Source organism: Saccopteryx bilineata, chromosome 4 (assembly GCF_036850765.1).
Source record: "Saccopteryx bilineata isolate mSacBil1 chromosome 4, mSacBil1_pri_phased_curated, whole genome shotgun sequence".
Classification (NCBI taxonomy): Eukaryota; Metazoa; Chordata; class Mammalia; order Chiroptera; family Emballonuridae; genus Saccopteryx; species Saccopteryx bilineata.
The window spans coordinates 90,129,151-90,147,467 of record NC_089493.1 but is presented as its reverse complement, the minus strand read 5'-3'; the positions used below and the strand labels follow the sequence as shown (position 1 = coordinate 90,147,467).

Genomic DNA, 18,317 nt, shown 5'->3' with positions numbered 1-18,317 from the left:
TTTGCTGAAAATTCAGGTCAAAGGACATTTTATGTGTTAGGTGTCATTTTAACGGAGTGTTAGATAGCCATGTAAGCAGATAAACAATTTGATTTATATGTCCTAACAAAGTTGTGTAGACATATATTGAACATTGAAAAAGTCAAAACCTTTCTGGAAATAAATATTGAGATTTAAAAAAAATATTTTTATCATGTGCGTGGTGGCTATCTTTTCCCATGGAAATACATTTATGAAACTAAAAGCATATCAGAATGATTAAAAACATCATGAATTTTGCTTTGCAGAAAAGAACTGTGATGATTATAAATAAAGCTAAGTCAATTGAGGTAGAAGAAGAGGATTATTCTTCCACTTGCAGAAAGAGAGTCATTGGTTTTCACAAAACCTATTCATGAAGTTTGGATAATTCTCATTCCACAAAGAATCTGATAGAGGGCGAATTTCATGTCCCTGTTGCGTAGGCTGTAGATGAAAGGGTTTAAGACTGGTGTCACTACCGAGTACATCAGTGTGATGATCTTATGCATAACAACTGAGTTGCCAGATGTGGGACTTACATACATCACCATTACAGTTCCATAGAACAGAGAAACCACAATCAAGTGGGATCCACAGGTAGAGAAGGCCTTTTGCCGCCCACCTGAAGAAGGAACCTGAAGCACAGTTTTGAGCACCAAGATGTAAGATCCTAGGGTATACAACATACTGGAAATGATGATAAAAGAGCTCACAGAATGTAGTACATGCTCTATGATGTGTGTAGGGGCACAAGATAATGCCATCAGTGGGTCCATATCGCAGAAAAAGTGATCAATGATGTTGGAGCCACAAAAGGGTAGTTGGGAAAAGAAGAAAATAGGAATTGAATGTACTAGAAAACCAATGAGCCAACAAAGAGACACTAGAATGGCACAGAGCTGTCCAGTCATGAGGGAGAAATAGTGCAATGGATGGCAGATGGCCAAGTACCGATCGTAAGCCATGATACTGAGGAAGAAGCATTCTGTTGTACCCAGGGAAAAGAAGAAGTAAAATTGAATGAAGCAACCAGAGAAGGATATGGTGTTGGTTTTGGAAATAGAATTGATCAGCATGTTGGGGACTGTAGAGGTCACATACCAGATTTCTAGGAAGGAGAAATTGGCCAAGAGCACATACATAGGGGTATGGAGTCTGCTGTTCCACCTCACTGCACAAATGATGGCTATATTCCCAGTCAGAGTTAAGATGTAGATCAACATAATCGTTGAGTAGAAGATGATTTGCATTTTCCAAGGGCCAGGAAAGCCCAACAAGACAAAGTGTGTCACGGTAGATATCTCTGATTTATTCATTGTCCCCAGACTGTGGAGAGAAGACATATAGATAATTCCAAGTCAATTTGCTGCTGAGACAATGGAAACTTTGATTTATGAAAGCAAATGTATTAAATAAATCTTTTTTTAAATTTTATTTATTCATTTTAGAGAGGAGAGAGAAAGGGAGAGAGAGAGACAGAGAGGGAGAGAGAGGGGAGAGAGAGACAGAGAGAGAAGTTGGGGAGGAGCTGGAAGCATCAACTCCCATATGTGCCTTGACCAGGCAAGCCCAGGATTTCGAACCGGCGACCTCAGCATTTCCAGGTTGACGCTTTATCCACTGTGCCACCACAGGTCAGGCGATTATTAAATAAATCTTGAATAAATCTTGCCCTATTCTGAACGAGCTCTTTGATCCTGATTCTTTGTTATTATATAATTTAAGGCTGCTTGAACTATTTTTGTTAGTGAACATCAGTTAAATTTCATCTTATTTTTATATAAGGAAATCTTGGAGTGATATCAGAGGAATGTGGGTATGAGAAATCTCACTTTGGTCTCTTCCCTTGAAGTTTCAACAATTTGAACAGCTATAATTCAACAAAAGATTCCCTGATCAAAACAGAAACATGTCTAAGACATCATGCATTGAAATATCTAAAGGCAGGCAAGTGGGAGAAAACCAAGAAAGCAAGAAGAGATCAAAGAGGCCATGGATACAGCCCTGCAGCTTGAAGCTCACTGTGGGGCTCAGCCTGGAGAAGACAGGAACGAGGAATGGATGGCACTTCCTTCAGCTGGGGGGAGCAAAGAGATTTAGTGAGCATTCCTGCAGAAGTGGGCAGTATGAGCTGCTGATGAGCCCAGTGACCTGGGCAGGGATGAAGCACAGAGGTGCAGCCATGGCTGTCTGGCAATTGGCATTCAGAAAAGAAACAAAGCAATGGATCCTGGCTGCCTTCCCTTAACCTCCAAGAACTTGCCTCCCCTCACTCTTACTGTTGGGTTGCAGAGCACATTGTTTGTAAACTGGAAAACTGGTACTGTAGAAACACTTTTTCCCCAAGTGAAGGTTGCTCTTTGTGACTAATCCCAGGGTGGGGTAAAGGTGCAGGGTGTACACTGTAAAGGTCTGCTGGTTGCCATTGCTGGGAGGGCAAAGCAATAGAAGAGGTGGCCAGGTTCCCCCAGCTCACCTTAACCCCACACATCGAGGCTGAACTGCTGGAAGATTTTGGCTGTGGAGGACAGCACTGGGATTTCACAAATTGGGAGCCCCTTTGCTCACCATGTTCCCCTGTGGGGTTGGTCCCTTGGAATTGGAACAACTGAATCACAGGGGAGGTGCATACCTTACAAGGGAACACAGGCCATTTTCCACCACCACACAGGAATCTGAAAAGCCAGCGATACGTGAGAGATAAAACAAAACAAAAAATCCCTTATGATTCAGTGCCACCTATTGGAAAATAATAGAAAGACTTCTCATCAATCTACTAGAAAAGTACTTACCATGAATAACCAAGGTAAAAAGCTCAGAAAGAAAATAAAAAATCTCTAGAAAACAAACTTAAATATATGAAAATATTTGATTTAAATGACCAAGAATTCAAGATGGCAGTTTTGAAAATACTCAATGAGATTCAAGAAAACTCAGGCAGTTTAATAAACTCAGAAACAAAGCAACCAACAAAATAAGTACTTTACCAAAAAGATTGAAACTTTAAAAAGATCAAAATAAAAATTCTGGAGATAAATAACAATAAAAGAGATCAAGAAGCCCTGGCCGGTTGGCTCAGCGGTAGAGCGTCGGCCTGGCGTGCGGGGGACCCGGGTTCGATTCCCGGCCAGGGCACATAGGAGAATTGCCCATTTGCTTCTCTACCCCCACCCCCTCCTTCCTCTCTGTCTCTCTCTTCCCCTCCTGCAGCCAAGGCTCCATTGGAGCAAAGATGGCCCGGGCGCTGGGGATGGCTCCTTGGCCTCTGCCCCAGGCGCTAGAGTGGCTCTGGTCGCGGCAGAGCGAGGCCCCGGAGGGGCAGAGCATCGCCCCCTGGTGGGCAGAGCATCGCCCCTGGTGGGCGTGCCGGGTGGATCCCGGTCGGGCGCATGCGGGAGTCTATCTGACTGTCTCTCCCCATTTCCAGCTTCAGAAAAAATACAAAAAAAAAAAAAAAAAAAAGAAAAAAAAAAAGAGATCAAGAATGAACTAGTGAGCAGAGGAAATAGAGCTGATCAGATTGAGGAAAGAGTAGTGATTCAAAGATAGAAATCTAGAAATAATGGAAAGGGAAGAAGAGGAGACTTGGACATAAGAAAATGAAAGACTCTGTGAGAACTATATGAGTCCATCATAGAAAGCAATATGAGAATAATAGGCATACCAGAAAGAAGGGAGGGAGAAAGGAATGGAAAGTCTTTTCAATTAATTAGTTTATGAGAACTTCCCAAATCTATAGAAAGAGATAGATCCTCAAATCCAAGAAGCAAACAGAATACCTAATCACCTCAACTCAAAAATGATTTTTCCAAGGCATATTATATTAAAACTGCAAAAAATTAATGACAAAGAAAGAATTCTCAAGGCAGTCCGGGAAAAGAAAAAAGGAACCTACAAAAGAAAGCCCATTAAGTTGTTATTGGTTTGATCTCAGAGCTGCACTGATTAATGACCCCTTACCCTGGCACTGACCAATCAGTGGAGAGCACAACATTGAAAGGACATACCTGGAAATCTTATTCTATTGAGATAATTCACTGGTACCTTTCCCAAAATTTATTCCTAAAAAGGTACCATAAAAATGGAATCAGAATTGACAGTGGGGAGTTGTATTGAGGAATTGATATGCCACTTATATTAGTCTGACTAGCCAAAGAATAAACTAAAATAAGCATGTACTAACAAAGTAACCTAATAAGAGTATTTATATAAAGCTACCCATGTTACATCTTCATAAATGTTAAACCCAGCTTGTCACTCTTATTAACTATGATTTGACATTACTAAGCTAATGATCAAAGTTATGTATTTTGTAGCAAATCAAAGTACATAATCAACCCTGCTAGTTCACTTCACTTCTGGCCAAGTTTTCATTACAGTTGAACAGCCTGTTCCAGGAATAAGAAATAATGATGCTGGCAACAAAACCACAGATGTCTGGATGAAGCAGAGTGAAAGATAACATCAGAATGAAAGAAGGAACTTGAGCAGGAATGGCACATTGCCAGAAATTCCAGTTTCCCTTTTCCCTATGATCCCCCTGTATAATCTTGCCAAGGTATCTAAAATGTTAAGATGGGTTTTGAGGACAAGAGTCCCCCATCTTTTCAAGTAACTGACACTTGAATAAACATTTCCCATATTACACACACACACACACACACACACACACACACCGCCTAAAAAATAAAAGTCCAGGACCAGATGGCTTCATGAATAAATTCCACCAAACATTCAAAGAAGATTTGATACCTGTTCTTCTCAAACTCTTCCAAAAGATTAAATAAGAGGCAATATTTCCTAACACATTTTATGAGGCCAACATAACCCTGATACAAAAACCTGGTAAAGATATCACACAAAAAAGAAAACTACAAACCAATATCTCTGATGAATACAAATGCAAAAATTTTTAACAAAATACTAGCAAATCGAATACAACAATACTTTAAAAATATAATCCATCATGATCAAGTGGGATTCATTCCAGGGGTACAAGGATGGTTTCACATATGCAAATCATCAATGTAATACAATACATTAACAAAAAAGGATAAGAATCATATCATCTTATCAATAGATGCAGAAAAAAACATTTGATAAGACACAACATCCATTTATGATTCAAACACTAGGTATAGAAAGAAAGTATCTCAACATAATATAGGACATATATGGCAAACTCTCAGCTAATATCATTCTTAGCGATGAAAAACAAAGTTTCCTTTAAAATCAGGAACAAACAAGGTTTTCCACTCTCACCACTTATTCAGCATAGTACTGGAAGTACTTGCCAGAACAATTAGGAAAGAGAAAGAAATAATTAAGGCATCTAAATGGGAAATGAAGAAGTAAAAGTGTCAATTTTTGCAGATGATATGATTTTTTATATAGAAACCCTAAAGACTCTATCAAAAACTATTAAAAATGAGAAACAGCCTGACCAGGCAGTGGTGCAGTGGATAGAGCGTTGGACTGGGATGCAGAGGACCCAGGTTCGAGACCTTGAGGTTGCCAGCTTGTGCGCGGGCTCATCTGGTTTGAGCAAAAGCCCACCAGCTTGAACCCAAGGTCGCTGGCTCCAGCAAAGGGTTGCTCGGTCTGCTGAAGGCCTGCGGTCAAGGCACATATAAGAAAGCAATCAGGCCCTGGCCGGTTGGCTCAGTGGTAGAGAGTCGGCCTGGTGTGCAGAAGTCCCGGGTTTGATTCCCAGCCAGGGCATACAGGAGAAGAGCCCATCTGCTTCTCCACCCCTCCCCATTTCCTTCCTCTCTGTCTCTCTCTTCTCCTCCCGCAGCGAGGCTCCATTGGAGCAAAGATGGCTCGGCGCTGGGAATGGCTCCTTGGCCTCTGCCCCAGGCACTAGAGTGGCTCTGGCCGCAACAGAGCGACGCCCCGGAGAGGCAGAGCATCGCCCCCTGGTGGGCGTGCCGGGTGGATCCCGGTCAGGCGCATGCGGGAGTCTGACTGTCTCTCCCCGTTTCCAGCTTCAGAAAAAAAATACAAAAAAAGAAAGCAATCAATGAACAACTAAGGTGTTGCAATGCGCAATGAAAAACTAATGATTGATGCTTCTCATCTCTCTCCGTTCCTGTCTGTCTGTCCCTGTCTATCCCTCTCTCTGACTCACTCTCTGTCTCTCTAAAAAAAAAAAAAAAAAAAAAGAGAAACAAATACAGTCAAGTTGTAGGATACAAAATCAATGTACAAAAATTTACTGTATTCTTATATACTTACAATAAAATTTCAGAAAAAAATGAAGAAAAATTTATTTTGCAATTGCAACAAAAAGAATAAAATACCTAGGAATAAACTTAACAAAGGATGTGAAGGATGCATTTACTAAAAACTACAAAGCATTATCAAAAGAAATTGAAAAAGACACAATAAAATGGGAAGATAATCTGTGTTCATGGATTGGAAGAATCAACATAGTTAAAATGTCCATAATACTCAAAGCAATATACAGATTTAATGCAATATCCATTAAAATGTCAATGACATACATATTTTAAAGAAATAGAACAAAAAATTATCAGATTTGTATGGAACCACAAAAGATCCCAAATAACGAAAGCAATCCTGAGAAAAAAGAATGAAGCTGGAGTAATCTCAATACCTGATTTCAAATTACTTCAGAGCACCAAGTAATAAAAACAGCGTGGTATTGGCAGAAAAACAGACACACAGACCAATAGAACAGAATCGAGAGCCCAGAAATAAAACTACATGTATATGGGCGAATAATTTTTGACAAAAGAGCCAAAAACATGCAATGGAGAAAATGAAAGCCTCTTCAATAAATGGTGCTGGGCCCTGGCCGGATGGCTCAGCGGTAGAGCGTCGGCCTGGCGTGCGGGGGACCAGGGTTCGATTTCCGGCCAGGGCACATAGGAGAAGCGCCCATTTGCTTCTCCACTCCCCCTCCTTCCTCCCTGTCTCTCTCTTCCCCTCCCGCAGCCAAGGCTCCATTGGAGCAAAGATGGCCTGGGCGTTGGGGATGGCTCCTTGGCCTCTGCCCCAGGTGCTAGAGTGGCTCTGGTCGAGGCAGAGCGACGCCCCGGAGGGGCAGAGCATTGCCCCCTGGTGGGCAGAGCATCACCCCTGGTGGGCGTGCCGGGTGGATCCCGGTCGGGCGCATGCGGGAGTCTATCTGACTGTCTCTCCCCGTTTCCAGCTTCAGAAAAAAAAAAAAAAATGGTGCTGGGAAAACAAGGATTAAAACGAAAAAGAAAAAAAAACCCCCAAAAATAAAAAAATAAAAAAGAGTAAATGGTGCTGGGAAAATGAAAATGCCGTATGCAAAAGAATAAAACTAAAGTACAGTTTGTCCTTATGCACAAAAATTAATTCAAAGTGGATCAAAGACCTAAATATAATATCCCAAACAGTAAATTACAGAGAAGAAAATATAGGTAGGATCACTAAATTAATAGTGCATAAAGCGAACTGTGAACCTACTCATCTAGAAGCAAACACAACCTTCCTATTGAGCTGGTTATATCAAAGCAGGTTGTGGTCTTTTGAATAAGAAACCAATAAGAGGAAGAAACTGAAAGATGAGGATAAGTTCTGTGAATTTTAAAAACTGGGTTGGTTATGAAACCTCAACTAACCTGCATTATGATCATTTTGGCGAGATGTAATAAAAAAATGATTCCCTACTGTGGAGACTCTGTGCTTTGAAAACAAGAGATTTCTTTCTTTTTTTTTTAAAAGATTTTATTTATTCATTTTAGAGAGAAGAGAGAGAGAGAGAGAGAGAGAGAGAGAGAGAGGAGAGAAGGGGGGAGGAACAGGAAGCATCAACTCCCATATGTGCCTTGACCAGGCAAGCCCAGGGTTTTGAACTGGCAATCTCAGTGTTCCAGATCAACACTTTATCCACTGCGCCACCATGCAACCAGAGAGTTCTTGTCAAGAAGACAAGAAAGCAGTGATGCAGAGAGTAGCCACTTACCCCTGGGACACCAGCAACAATGACTCGAACTCAGATTCACAGACTTTGACTCAATATCAAAATGCACAAGACTTAACTTGATGCATTTGAGCTGTAGACTACTTGACAGTAAAAAACGAACAAAATACCTCAGAGAAGAACTACTAGTCAGCTAATAGTGGAAGCATGCTAAATGAATTTCACAGATAGTTTTCAACATAATTACAAGAAACGCTTCCTAAAATACTCACCACTAAACCTATGTGAATCTTAGTTCTCATACACATGATTTCATCCTTAATTTTTAAAATTCTGTATCTCCTGAGGGTGTGAATGAGTAATGGAATGGACAAGAGGAGGCCAAAAAAAAAAAAAAATCCTTATTCTCTTCTGGTTTCAGTCCCAGTGGACAGAGCTAGTTTCATACTGCTTTATTCAAAATATCTTTAAAAGTCATACCATTCCTGGTGCCCCAGCCACTTTCTGAGAAGGGGAAGGCCTGTTGATGACTTTAGTATCAATTAGTGCACTTGTATTGGACAGCATGAGTTCCACGGTAATCTAAATACCCTGAGAGATTTTTGTTGTTGTTGTTCCTGAGCTGAAAGAGAAACCAAATTTTTGATACTGAATCTCTTGAACAGACTAAATGAACAAAAGTATAGGGGAACAAACCCACCTGTGATGTATAATAGCAGTCATGCCCACCAGAGAAGATGCCTCCTATCTACCATGAAGCTTTATAGGGTGGCCATGATGATTCTCTTTCACTGTGGAAACCCTGTATGAGAGAGCTTCATGCACGGCTTCTTTTGCTTCTCTTGCATTACAAGATTCTAGTGACCTATTTCAGGGTATGTTGAAATTATGTGCTAGTCCTTATATATATGTCATTTTAGCCTCTGTTGAGAAGTCTCAGATATCTCTTCATGTGATCCTATAACTTTCTATGCTTTCCCTAGGTACCTTCTTACTTTTGTCTGGGGATTTCATTAATGTTTATGATAAGTTGTCCCACAGGGGTTATTAAAAATAATGTGCTACATTCAGTATGGAGGGATGACCTCATCTCCTTAAGTTTGTGTTTCTCAAACAGGATATGTGATTGTGTGACTCCTATTACACAAAAGTCTTAATTAAATGCCTTCCTGAAGGACTGGTTTTACTGAGAGAATTATCTTCAAATATCATACAAATAGGTGTGGATTATGGAGGAGAAACTACAATTCATAATAACTTTCAAGATAAAACTGATTTTCTAAAGAAATATTGTCCCCACATGCCCCATGTTTTTGACCACCATTATCAAACATGCTTTAGTATTGGAACGCTTTGAAATATGCTGTATTTTATCATCTACCACCAGCAGGACTATCTTCCTGGCACACCTAATTTCATTCTCAGTATGACCATAATTAAAAGGGTCTACTCTCATTTTAAGTAGATTATTCTCTCACCTGATGGTTTTTCTGTTTCAGCATGGGATTTGGTCACAAAAAATGGAATTTGTTCTTGAGATAATTCTCTCAAAATAATTTTCTCAGACTTTTCCCTACAGCTTTCTGAGAGACATAAAAATATGTTTAGGGCATTGTCATTCCATATTACAAGTAGTATTGGGGTTGTCACAGTTGATTTGGTGAGAAAGCAGTATGAGTTAAGGTACCTAATTGGGAGAGAATGTATTTAAAATAACATAACAAGATTGATCATTGTGAAGTGCAAGGCGGAAGCAGTGGATCAGCAGGAAAGAAGACTGCATGGAACAGTCTATGCAGTGAAGGCTTTGAATGCCAGGAAGAAATGTTTGTACTTTATCTCAAGATGACAGAGATGTGAAACATACTCTATTTTTGTTGTGAAAGACTCAAACAATAAAAAATAAATTTAAAGATTCTAAAGTCCATTATGGGGTGCTTTGTTTTGCTTGGTGGCCCCTTGACCCACTTTTTTCCCTTTCTTTGAATGTATATATTGAGGTGACACTGGTTAACAAAATCATACAGGTTTCAGGTGCACAATTCTATAAGACATCTCCTGTACATGGTATTGTGCATGTTCACCCCCCCAAGTCAAGTCTCTGCTCACCATTTATTCCCCCTATGCCCTACTCCACCTCCCCAAACCCTAAGAATATTTATTTTTTGAATTTAAAAGATTACATTCTCTCTTGAAGGGTTCTAGGTACACCTGAATTTCCTTCCACAAGCTAGGATTAAACCAGAAAATATACATCACAAGAAAAGATCACACACACACACACACACACACACACACACACACTAACACCATATAATTACTCAGTGAGGTCATGCATGTTTAAAATGTTTTATTGAATATTTATCATCAATAAACTGAACTTGAACTGCCAAAGTACTGTGAAAAATAAATATCTTTCTCTACTTAAATGTGAACCAGAACACAACTTTCTGAAGCCATTCTCTATTTTTGTTATAAATAACTAAGATCAGAAGTGACAAATTCTCCTTCTCTTTCAAAGATGTCTCAGGTTTTGTTAATCCCAGGACTTGCTTTAGGGCATGTATCATTTATGTCTTTGTTTTGGAGACTATAGATAAAGAGATTTTAAGAGGAGAGTTACATGATAATTCTATTCTTAATATTTTGAGAAGCCTCCATACTGTTTTCCAGAGTGGCTATACCAGAATATACAGCTCATGTATCATAGAAATGTATACTTGAAACCTACATAATATTATTGACCAATGCCACCCCAATAAATTACAAAAAAAGAGTGGAGTCACTGATCAGTATACCAAAGTGATGAACTTCTGCATTTTTGCTGGGTGTTGTGAACCAGGTCCAGTCCTGAGTGAGAACAGTGGGAGATTAAGAAATAAAGATAGAGAGAAAAAGGATGGGATTGGCAGGCCTCCTGTAGGCTGATGGCATGCAGGAACAAGGGAAAAACCCCTGACCAGCTTTATTATATGGTGCAGAGAACAAAAGCCATTTGTAAAACAAGGAAATTTCTGATACAAAGTCACATTTCAAAAGTATAAATGGGAATCCTTTTACGAGTGAACCCCCCCACCCCCATGAAAAAGCCAAGGGAGTGGGAAAGAGCTTAGTCTTAAAAGGGTGTGGGGAAGAATTTAGTTTTAAGAGGGTGTGGGGAAGAGCTTAGTTTTAAGAGGGTGTGGGGAAGAGTTTAGTCTTAAAAGGGTGTGGGGAAGAGCTTAGTTTTAGGCTAAGCCCTAGACTGTAAGAACTTTGTCAGTTTACAGCCTGTCTCCCACAGTTCCCCCCTTTTTACTTATTTATTTATTTTTGTATTTTTCTGAAGTGAGAAGAGAGACAGACTCCCATATGCACCCGACTGGATCCATCCAGTATGCCCACTAGGGGGCGATGCTCTGCTCATCTGTAACCAGAGCCATTCTAGTGCTTGAGGCAGAGGCCATGGAGCCATCCTCATTGCCCGGGTTAACTTTGCTCCAATGGAGCCTTGGCTGCGGGAGGAGAAGAGAGAGGTAAAAAAAAGGAGAGGGGGAATGGTGGAGAAGCAGGTGGGTGCTTCTCCTGTGTATCCTTACTGGGAATCGAATCTGGGACACTCACATGCAGGGCCAACAACTCTACCACTGAGCCAACCGGCCTGGGCATTCCCCCCCTTTTTATTTTTCAATTTTAACTCATGTGCTGAGATTTGTATTTGTCTGATTTCCGGGATTCCAATTCAGAGGCAGACTGGAAAAAATACAGAATAAACACAAAATTAATACAGCCAATGCTAACAGATACCAAACGAGTGTCTTAATACGTTGAAGGGATTAAAGACTTTCAGATCATCAAGCAAATTCTTAGCCAATACAGCAGAATCTATAATAGAGTCTTTGCTGTTCTGAATGTCCTGAATATGTTGATGTAATTTCACCAAGTCCATGCTGACGCTATTATTGTTCCATACTTTTTGCAGATGCAGTTTAACCTCATTCCAGTCCCACTGAGAACTGTTATAAGGAGGAGGAGTCACACATATCTAGGAAAAGTCCTCATGGCACTGGAGCTGCTGTCGCACTTTCATACTCTGTAGCTGGGTTCCAAGCCCTATGACCACTGCTTCCAGTGAATTAAGTTTTTGCCTCAAGCTTAATGTCAGTGACTTCTTGATCTCTGGAACTGGGTTGCTTTCTAGAGGTGATGCCAAAATATGATGAGGCTTCATATTTTTTGTTCCTCGCTGGCATTGAAAGAGGACCCGTTGATGACAAAATTGAAACATACCCTCATCCCCAAGTTAGAAATTTGATTGAATTTGGCCACTCAGGGCTAGCCAATATATCCCAGTACCACATGAGAGGCTTAGGCTGTTGCTCAGCTGGTATAAAATACCTCTTGGCTGTAGTAAGTCCTGAGGAGAAAATGTTTAAAAATAAAAATTAAGAGTAAAAAAGTCTTATACAATTGCTCTTGTGGGGTGAGTCTCTCCTCCTGACTCATGGTGTCTCACCAGATGTTCAGAAACCCACTGAGGAGCCTCAGCAGACCTAAGAAAAACACACACATGTCCTCGGCCCCATAGGAGAACAGGGTCTGGCCCTTGCCAGATTCCTGTGAGCGAGTCCTTCCACTGTACTTCAGGGAAGGCTTTCCTTGCCCTGTACATCAGTATTCAAAAAATTTAAAGTAAAAAGAGTGTGATAAAGATTTGCAGAAGTTCAGGGGCATAACTCCCCCCCCCCTTTTTAATTGACCTCTAAGTATTTGATGGGCATGCTCTACAATGCCTTGGCCCTGAGGATTCTAAGGAATACCTGTCCTCAGAGAGATTCCAAAAGACTAACAAAAAGTAATAAATGCTTCTCCTACATACGCAGGAACACTGTCAGTTTTAACCATCTTAAGAAATCCTAAAATAGAAAACATATACAAACAGTGAGCTATGACATGCTTATCAGCCTCACCTGTTCTGGCAGAGGCTACCATACATCCAGAATAAGTATCTACTGTAACATGGACAAAGGCTTGTTTGCCAAATGAGGTTATATGAGTGACATTCATTTGCCAAAGTTGTCCTGGGAGGAGTGTTTGAAGGTTAATTCCAAATGAAGGGACAGACTGTAGCATAGGACACTCTGGGTAGGATTTAACAATCTGCCATGCTGCCTCCTGAGAGAGCTGAAACTGTTTATACAGGGCTGCAGCATTCTGGTGATGAATAGAATGAGACTGAACTGCTTGATCTACCATGGTTGCTCTAATAATCTGCTTTTGGGTGGCTTGATCAGCAAGGGCATTCCCTTGTGCTAAAGCTCCAGGGAGCATAGAATGAGCTTGAGGATGTCCTACAAAACATGGAGCTTTATGCTGACATACAAGTTTTCGAAGAAGGAGAAATTGTTGAAATAGGTCCTCATCTGAAATTGTCCCCAAGACAGCAGTCTTTATAGTGAAAACAACCATAAGCATATACTTGCTGTCTGTATACAGATTAAAGGAGGAATGAGGCAAATGCTGAAAAACCATGATAATGGCATGTAATTCTATCCTTTGAGCTGATTTTAAGGTGATTGTTTTAGTATAAGTTTGTCCATTAATTACTAACCCTGCTATTCCTGAGCTGGACCAATCAGTAAAGACTGTAGGTGCTTCAGGAATGAGTCCATTAACAATTGTTTTAGGAAAAACAAATGTAGTAACTAATGAAAATTGAACTACTTTATCAGCTGGATAATGGAAATCAATTTGATCTGTAAAATTTGCAAAAGCAACTTGCCGTTTTGTAGAAGTTTTGCAGAGCCACTGTTGTTAGTCTTTTGAAAAAGGAACAATAATGAGTTTAGGTTCAAAACCTATAAGCTGTAAAAGTTGTGGAGGCCCTTGACAATGAATGAGGGGACAAATTCAAAATATGGAGATAAGACTTTCTTAAGAGTAGTAGCTAAATGAATCCATTCAATAGGACCTGAGGCTTGCCATAATAGTCCCATTGAAGTGTAGCACAAGGGACAAATTCGTAAAGCAAAGCGATTGATTCTTTAGGATTCATGCACTTTACTTGTGCCTTCTGTAAAGCCTGTTCTACAAGCTTTAAAGCTTGCTGCCCTGCAACTGTAAACTGCCTAGGGGAAGTTGGTTCAGGGAACCTCTAAGGATGTCAAAAAGTAGTTTCAGTTCTCTTGTTGTTAATTTTAAGGAAAGTCTAAGCCAATTAATGTCTCCTAACAATTTCTGGAAGTCATTTAAAATCTGCAAGTGATCTGTCCTGATTTCTAATTCTGTGGACGAATTTGCCATCCCTCAATGATTTGTCCTAGATAAGAAAAAGGCAAGGACTGTTATACTTTCTCAGGGGTTATACAAAGTCCTGATTCCTTCAGAGAATGTTCTAATTGTGCAAAATGGTCAGCACAATGTCTTTATCTGAATGAGCAATAAGAATATCATCCATATAATAAATTATGTATGGCTTAGGGTGCTGCTGCCTTTGTACCAGAAAAATGGCTTGAGCAACATATTTCTAGCACAAGGTAGGACTATTAGCCATACCTTGAGGTAAAAATCTCCAATGATATCTCTCCATGAGAACCTGAAAATTAAGTGAAAGAACACTGAATGCAAAATGTTTGTAATCATGAGGGCCTAAAGGAATAGTAAAAAAGCAATCCTTCAAATCAATAATAATAAGGTGAAAATCCTATGGAATGGCAGTAGGAGAGGGGAGTTCTGGCTGGAGAGGACCCATGATTTCCATAGTCTTATTAATTGCTCTTTAATCTTGTAATAGCCTCCAGTTTCCTGATTTCTTTTTAATGACAAATATAAGTGTATTTCATGGGCAATTAGAAGGTTCCATGTGCCCAAGCTGTAACTGCTCTTGTACCAATTGAGCAGCTTCCTCAAGTTTCTCCTGAGAGAGGGACCATTGGTCTACCCAAACAGGATCATTTGATTTCCAAGTAATTGAGTCTGCACAATGCATTATTGGGGTAGCAGGATCTACCCAGACTCCTATGTTAAATTTTGATACCCTAATCCATTTGGATGTCACTTTTTTTTTTTTTTTACAGAGACAGAGAGAGAGAGTCAGAGAGAGGGATAAATAGAAACAGACAGACAGGAATGGAGAGAGATGAGAAGCATCAATCATCAGTTTTTTATTGCAACACCTTAGTTGTTCATTGATTGCTTTCTCATATGTGCCTTGACCGTGGGGCTACAGCAGACCGAGTAACCCCTTGCTCGAGCCAGCGACCTTGGGTCCAAGCTAGTGAGCTTTGCTCAAACCAGGTGAGCCTGCGCTCAAGCTGGCGACCTCGGGGTCTTGAACCTGGATCCTCTGCATCCCAGTCCGATGCTCTATCCACTGCGCCCCTGCCTGGTCAGGTGGGTGTCCCTTGCAAATCCCCTGCTATTCTTTCCCTAATCCCTTAGTTGGCAAAAATCCCTGATCAATCATTTGAATATTGACTCATTAGGACTGACAAGTAAAACTTTCATATCTTTCAAAACATCCCTACCCCACAGATTAATGGGTAATTCAGGGTGCACATAAGGCTGAAAAAGTCCAGTATGACCTTCCTTATCTTCCCATTGTAAAAACTAGAGCTTTATTGGGGGATTTGCTTTGCCCTATGCCTGGCAGCTCAATGACTTCTTCATAAGTGGGCCAGAAAGAAGGCCAATGTTGCTCAGCAATAACAGATATATCAGCTCCTGTATCTAAGAGTTTATTGAATTTATGCCCTTATATTGTTAGCTTCATTTCAGAGTATTTTTGACCTATCACTTGAATCCAGTAGGCAATATGAGAGGAGCCAAACTCCCAGTCTCCTTGGGTCCCCCTCTGCAGGGTGTGGTCTTGTCTTAAAAGAGGTAAAAGGAGGATTAATTGAGCAATCTTCATGTCAGGTAAGATAGTGACTATATTCCTTGGAGTGTGAGCCATGACCTTAATTTCCCCTGTATAATCAGAATCTATTACTCCAGGGAGAAAAAAATTCTTCTATAGTTAAACTGCTTCTGCCTAATAAGAATCCTACTGTATTTCTGGGAAGTGCTGTTGCTTGGGATAATTGGGTGATGTTTGGCCTGCTGGAATCAGAATTTGCTGAGGAAACATGGACATTTCCCTGAAATACCTGCCCTTTGGCAGTGTTCTTAGATTTACATTCATTCTCCCAATGTTTTCCTTTCCTAAAGCATGGACAGAGGCTGGGAGCTTTAGGAGCTGGCTGCCCCTCAGGGGGAGGTTGAGGTTGATTTCCAGAGGAAGTAGGGAAATTTATAGCAAAATGCCCTGAACCCCCACATTGGAAACAAGATCCGCTGGCAGAAGTACTTCTCTGGCCTCCCTTCCTTTGTTTTTTTCTGCCATTTATCAAAATGCTGTCCTGGAGGTCTCCCTGAAGCACTTTGGCAATAGCCAGACCTTGCATGTATGAAGGCCCAATATCAGTGCATATTCTGATGTAATCCTCTATAGCTCCCTTCTTGTGGTGAGGTCAGAGTGCAGCCTGACAAACAGAATTAGCATTTTCATATGCTAGCTTTTTTACTAAAATTGTTCCTGCTTCTCTATCCACCACTATTCTTTCAACTGCCTGAAGCAACCATGAGACATATTCCTGAAATGGCTCATCAGGGCCCTGCCTAATTTGGCTCAATTCTTTTGTTTCATGGACCTGGGTACAGTTTTCACATAAACAAGACAATTTACAGTACAAAAACACAAATATAACACAGAAATCTGATTAATCCTAATACTGAAGTTGCTATGTGGCTCCCAGCTCCAGAGACAAAGAACACAGAACACACCTCACAAAGCACCAACTAAATTAGCAAGTCTTTAGGATCCAAAATTCCACTTGATTTAATTTTAATGAGTGCTTCTTATATGTTTTAATTTTAAAACAAAAATGCAGGGATGAAACTATTTTATTTAGTTCAATATTAGAGCTGGCATTTCCAATTTTTGCATGCAAGAACTTAATTCAGGCCTTAATCAAGTCACATTTTGGACAACATCAGACATAACCTAAATAGAAACTAGAATCAGACAAATCAGAGAGAAACCCGGGATTTCAGTGAGCAACCAGACCAGAAAGATGCCTGTCTGATCTCAGTCAGGGCATTTTCTGACAGAAGCACTGAAGAAGGGAACTAGTAGAATCTCCCCAAGAAAATAAACTCATGGCAGCTGCTTGGGAAATTTCATAGTCAGATCCTCCAGGGGTCCCCTCACCTGGGACTAATTTCAAGGCAAAGAATAGGAAAGAAACAAAATGATAGTTCAGATGATTGTAGCAGAAACATTAAAGAAAATCAGACTGTTGGGCAGATAAAATATGTTATGCTCACTTTGTTAAAGATGGCGCTGCCCACATGGAAGCCCGTTGCCCAGTTGATAATATTAGTTGCCCTTGCTTGCTTGGGATGGGCATGATTATGTTAATATGTGTTGGGGGAGGGCTTTCACGCCAAAAGGTTTTAAAAGGAAGAGAGATCATGTTGTTCTGGGGGAAGAGTGATTATGTTCTAGGAAGAGCCCATGCTAGAGGAGAGCAGAGAAAGGCCATGTGGAGGAGAGGAGAAGCAGCCAAGATGGCAGAGTGCTGAAGGAGAAGCCAGTTTGTGCAGAGTTTGTGCAGAGACAAGGAAATAGGGAACAGAAGTGAATAAGGCTGGTGAGCTAGAAACCTTTGATTCTAGGAAACTTGGATAAGTCAGTGGCTTTGGGAGCCCTGAATGGAAAGGGAAATGTTTTCCCACTGTGTGTATTTCTTGCCCACTGGGTGCAAGCTAGAATTAAAGCTAATGGCCCACAAGTTCTTGGCTCTGTTGTTTCATTACCATCTGTCCGAATAAAATGTGAACCTGCATGGGCCAGGCGGCTGTGATGGTGGCCGTGACTACTGGCTTTATACAGACAATAACAGGGAAAGGTGTAACTTTAATAGTACCTGAGTCTCCTAACTAGTCTCAAATTCCATAGTTGCTGTAACTGGCAGTTAACGTTGACTATGCTGAGATTTCTCTTTTACTTTCTGAACAGAAACCTTTAATCCTTGTTTAAACCACCTTTTCAGAACTTTACCTACTTGCTCCCATGTAGCCAGAGGCGGATTTAACAGCAGGTGCACTGGGTATGTGCCCTGGGTCCTGGCCTCTAAAGGGCCCCACAAAACCTCAACTTTACTCTTATTTTTAATGACACCAAGTTTTTTAGGGGGTCCAACATTTTCTTCTGTGCTCGGGGCCTCAACTGACCCCAAACTGCTTCTGCATGTAGCAGAATTAACTGTTCTCTCCTCTGGGAACCAGGGGCACACATCTTAAACATATTGCAAAAAGCATTCTAGCTGCACAAACATTTTTACAAAAAGGTCCCTTT

The 18,317-nt window shown here is 40.6% G+C and overlaps 1 protein-coding gene across 1 annotated transcript; it reads right to left on the bottom strand.

Annotated features, from left to right (window-relative positions):
- Positions 1–392: 392 nt before the first annotated feature.
- On the bottom strand, positions 393–8,501 carry LOC136334687 (olfactory receptor 11H7-like). Its single transcript, XM_066275219.1, has 2 exons — positions 8,420–8,501; positions 393–1,347 (listed from the first exon to the last, which is right to left on the bottom strand). The coding sequence occupies exon 2, from the start codon at positions 1,335–1,337 to the stop codon at positions 393–395; it is 945 nt and encodes a 314-aa protein (XP_066131316.1). The 5' UTR covers positions 1,338–1,347; positions 8,420–8,501.
- Positions 8,502–18,317: the final 9,816 nt, after the last annotated feature.

Bases quoted from the DNA above. Each gene is read 5' to 3' on its own strand.
- LOC136334687 (XM_066275219.1), bottom strand. From the start codon at position 1,337: ATGAATAAATCAGAGATATCTACCGTGACACACTTTGTCTTGTTGGGC.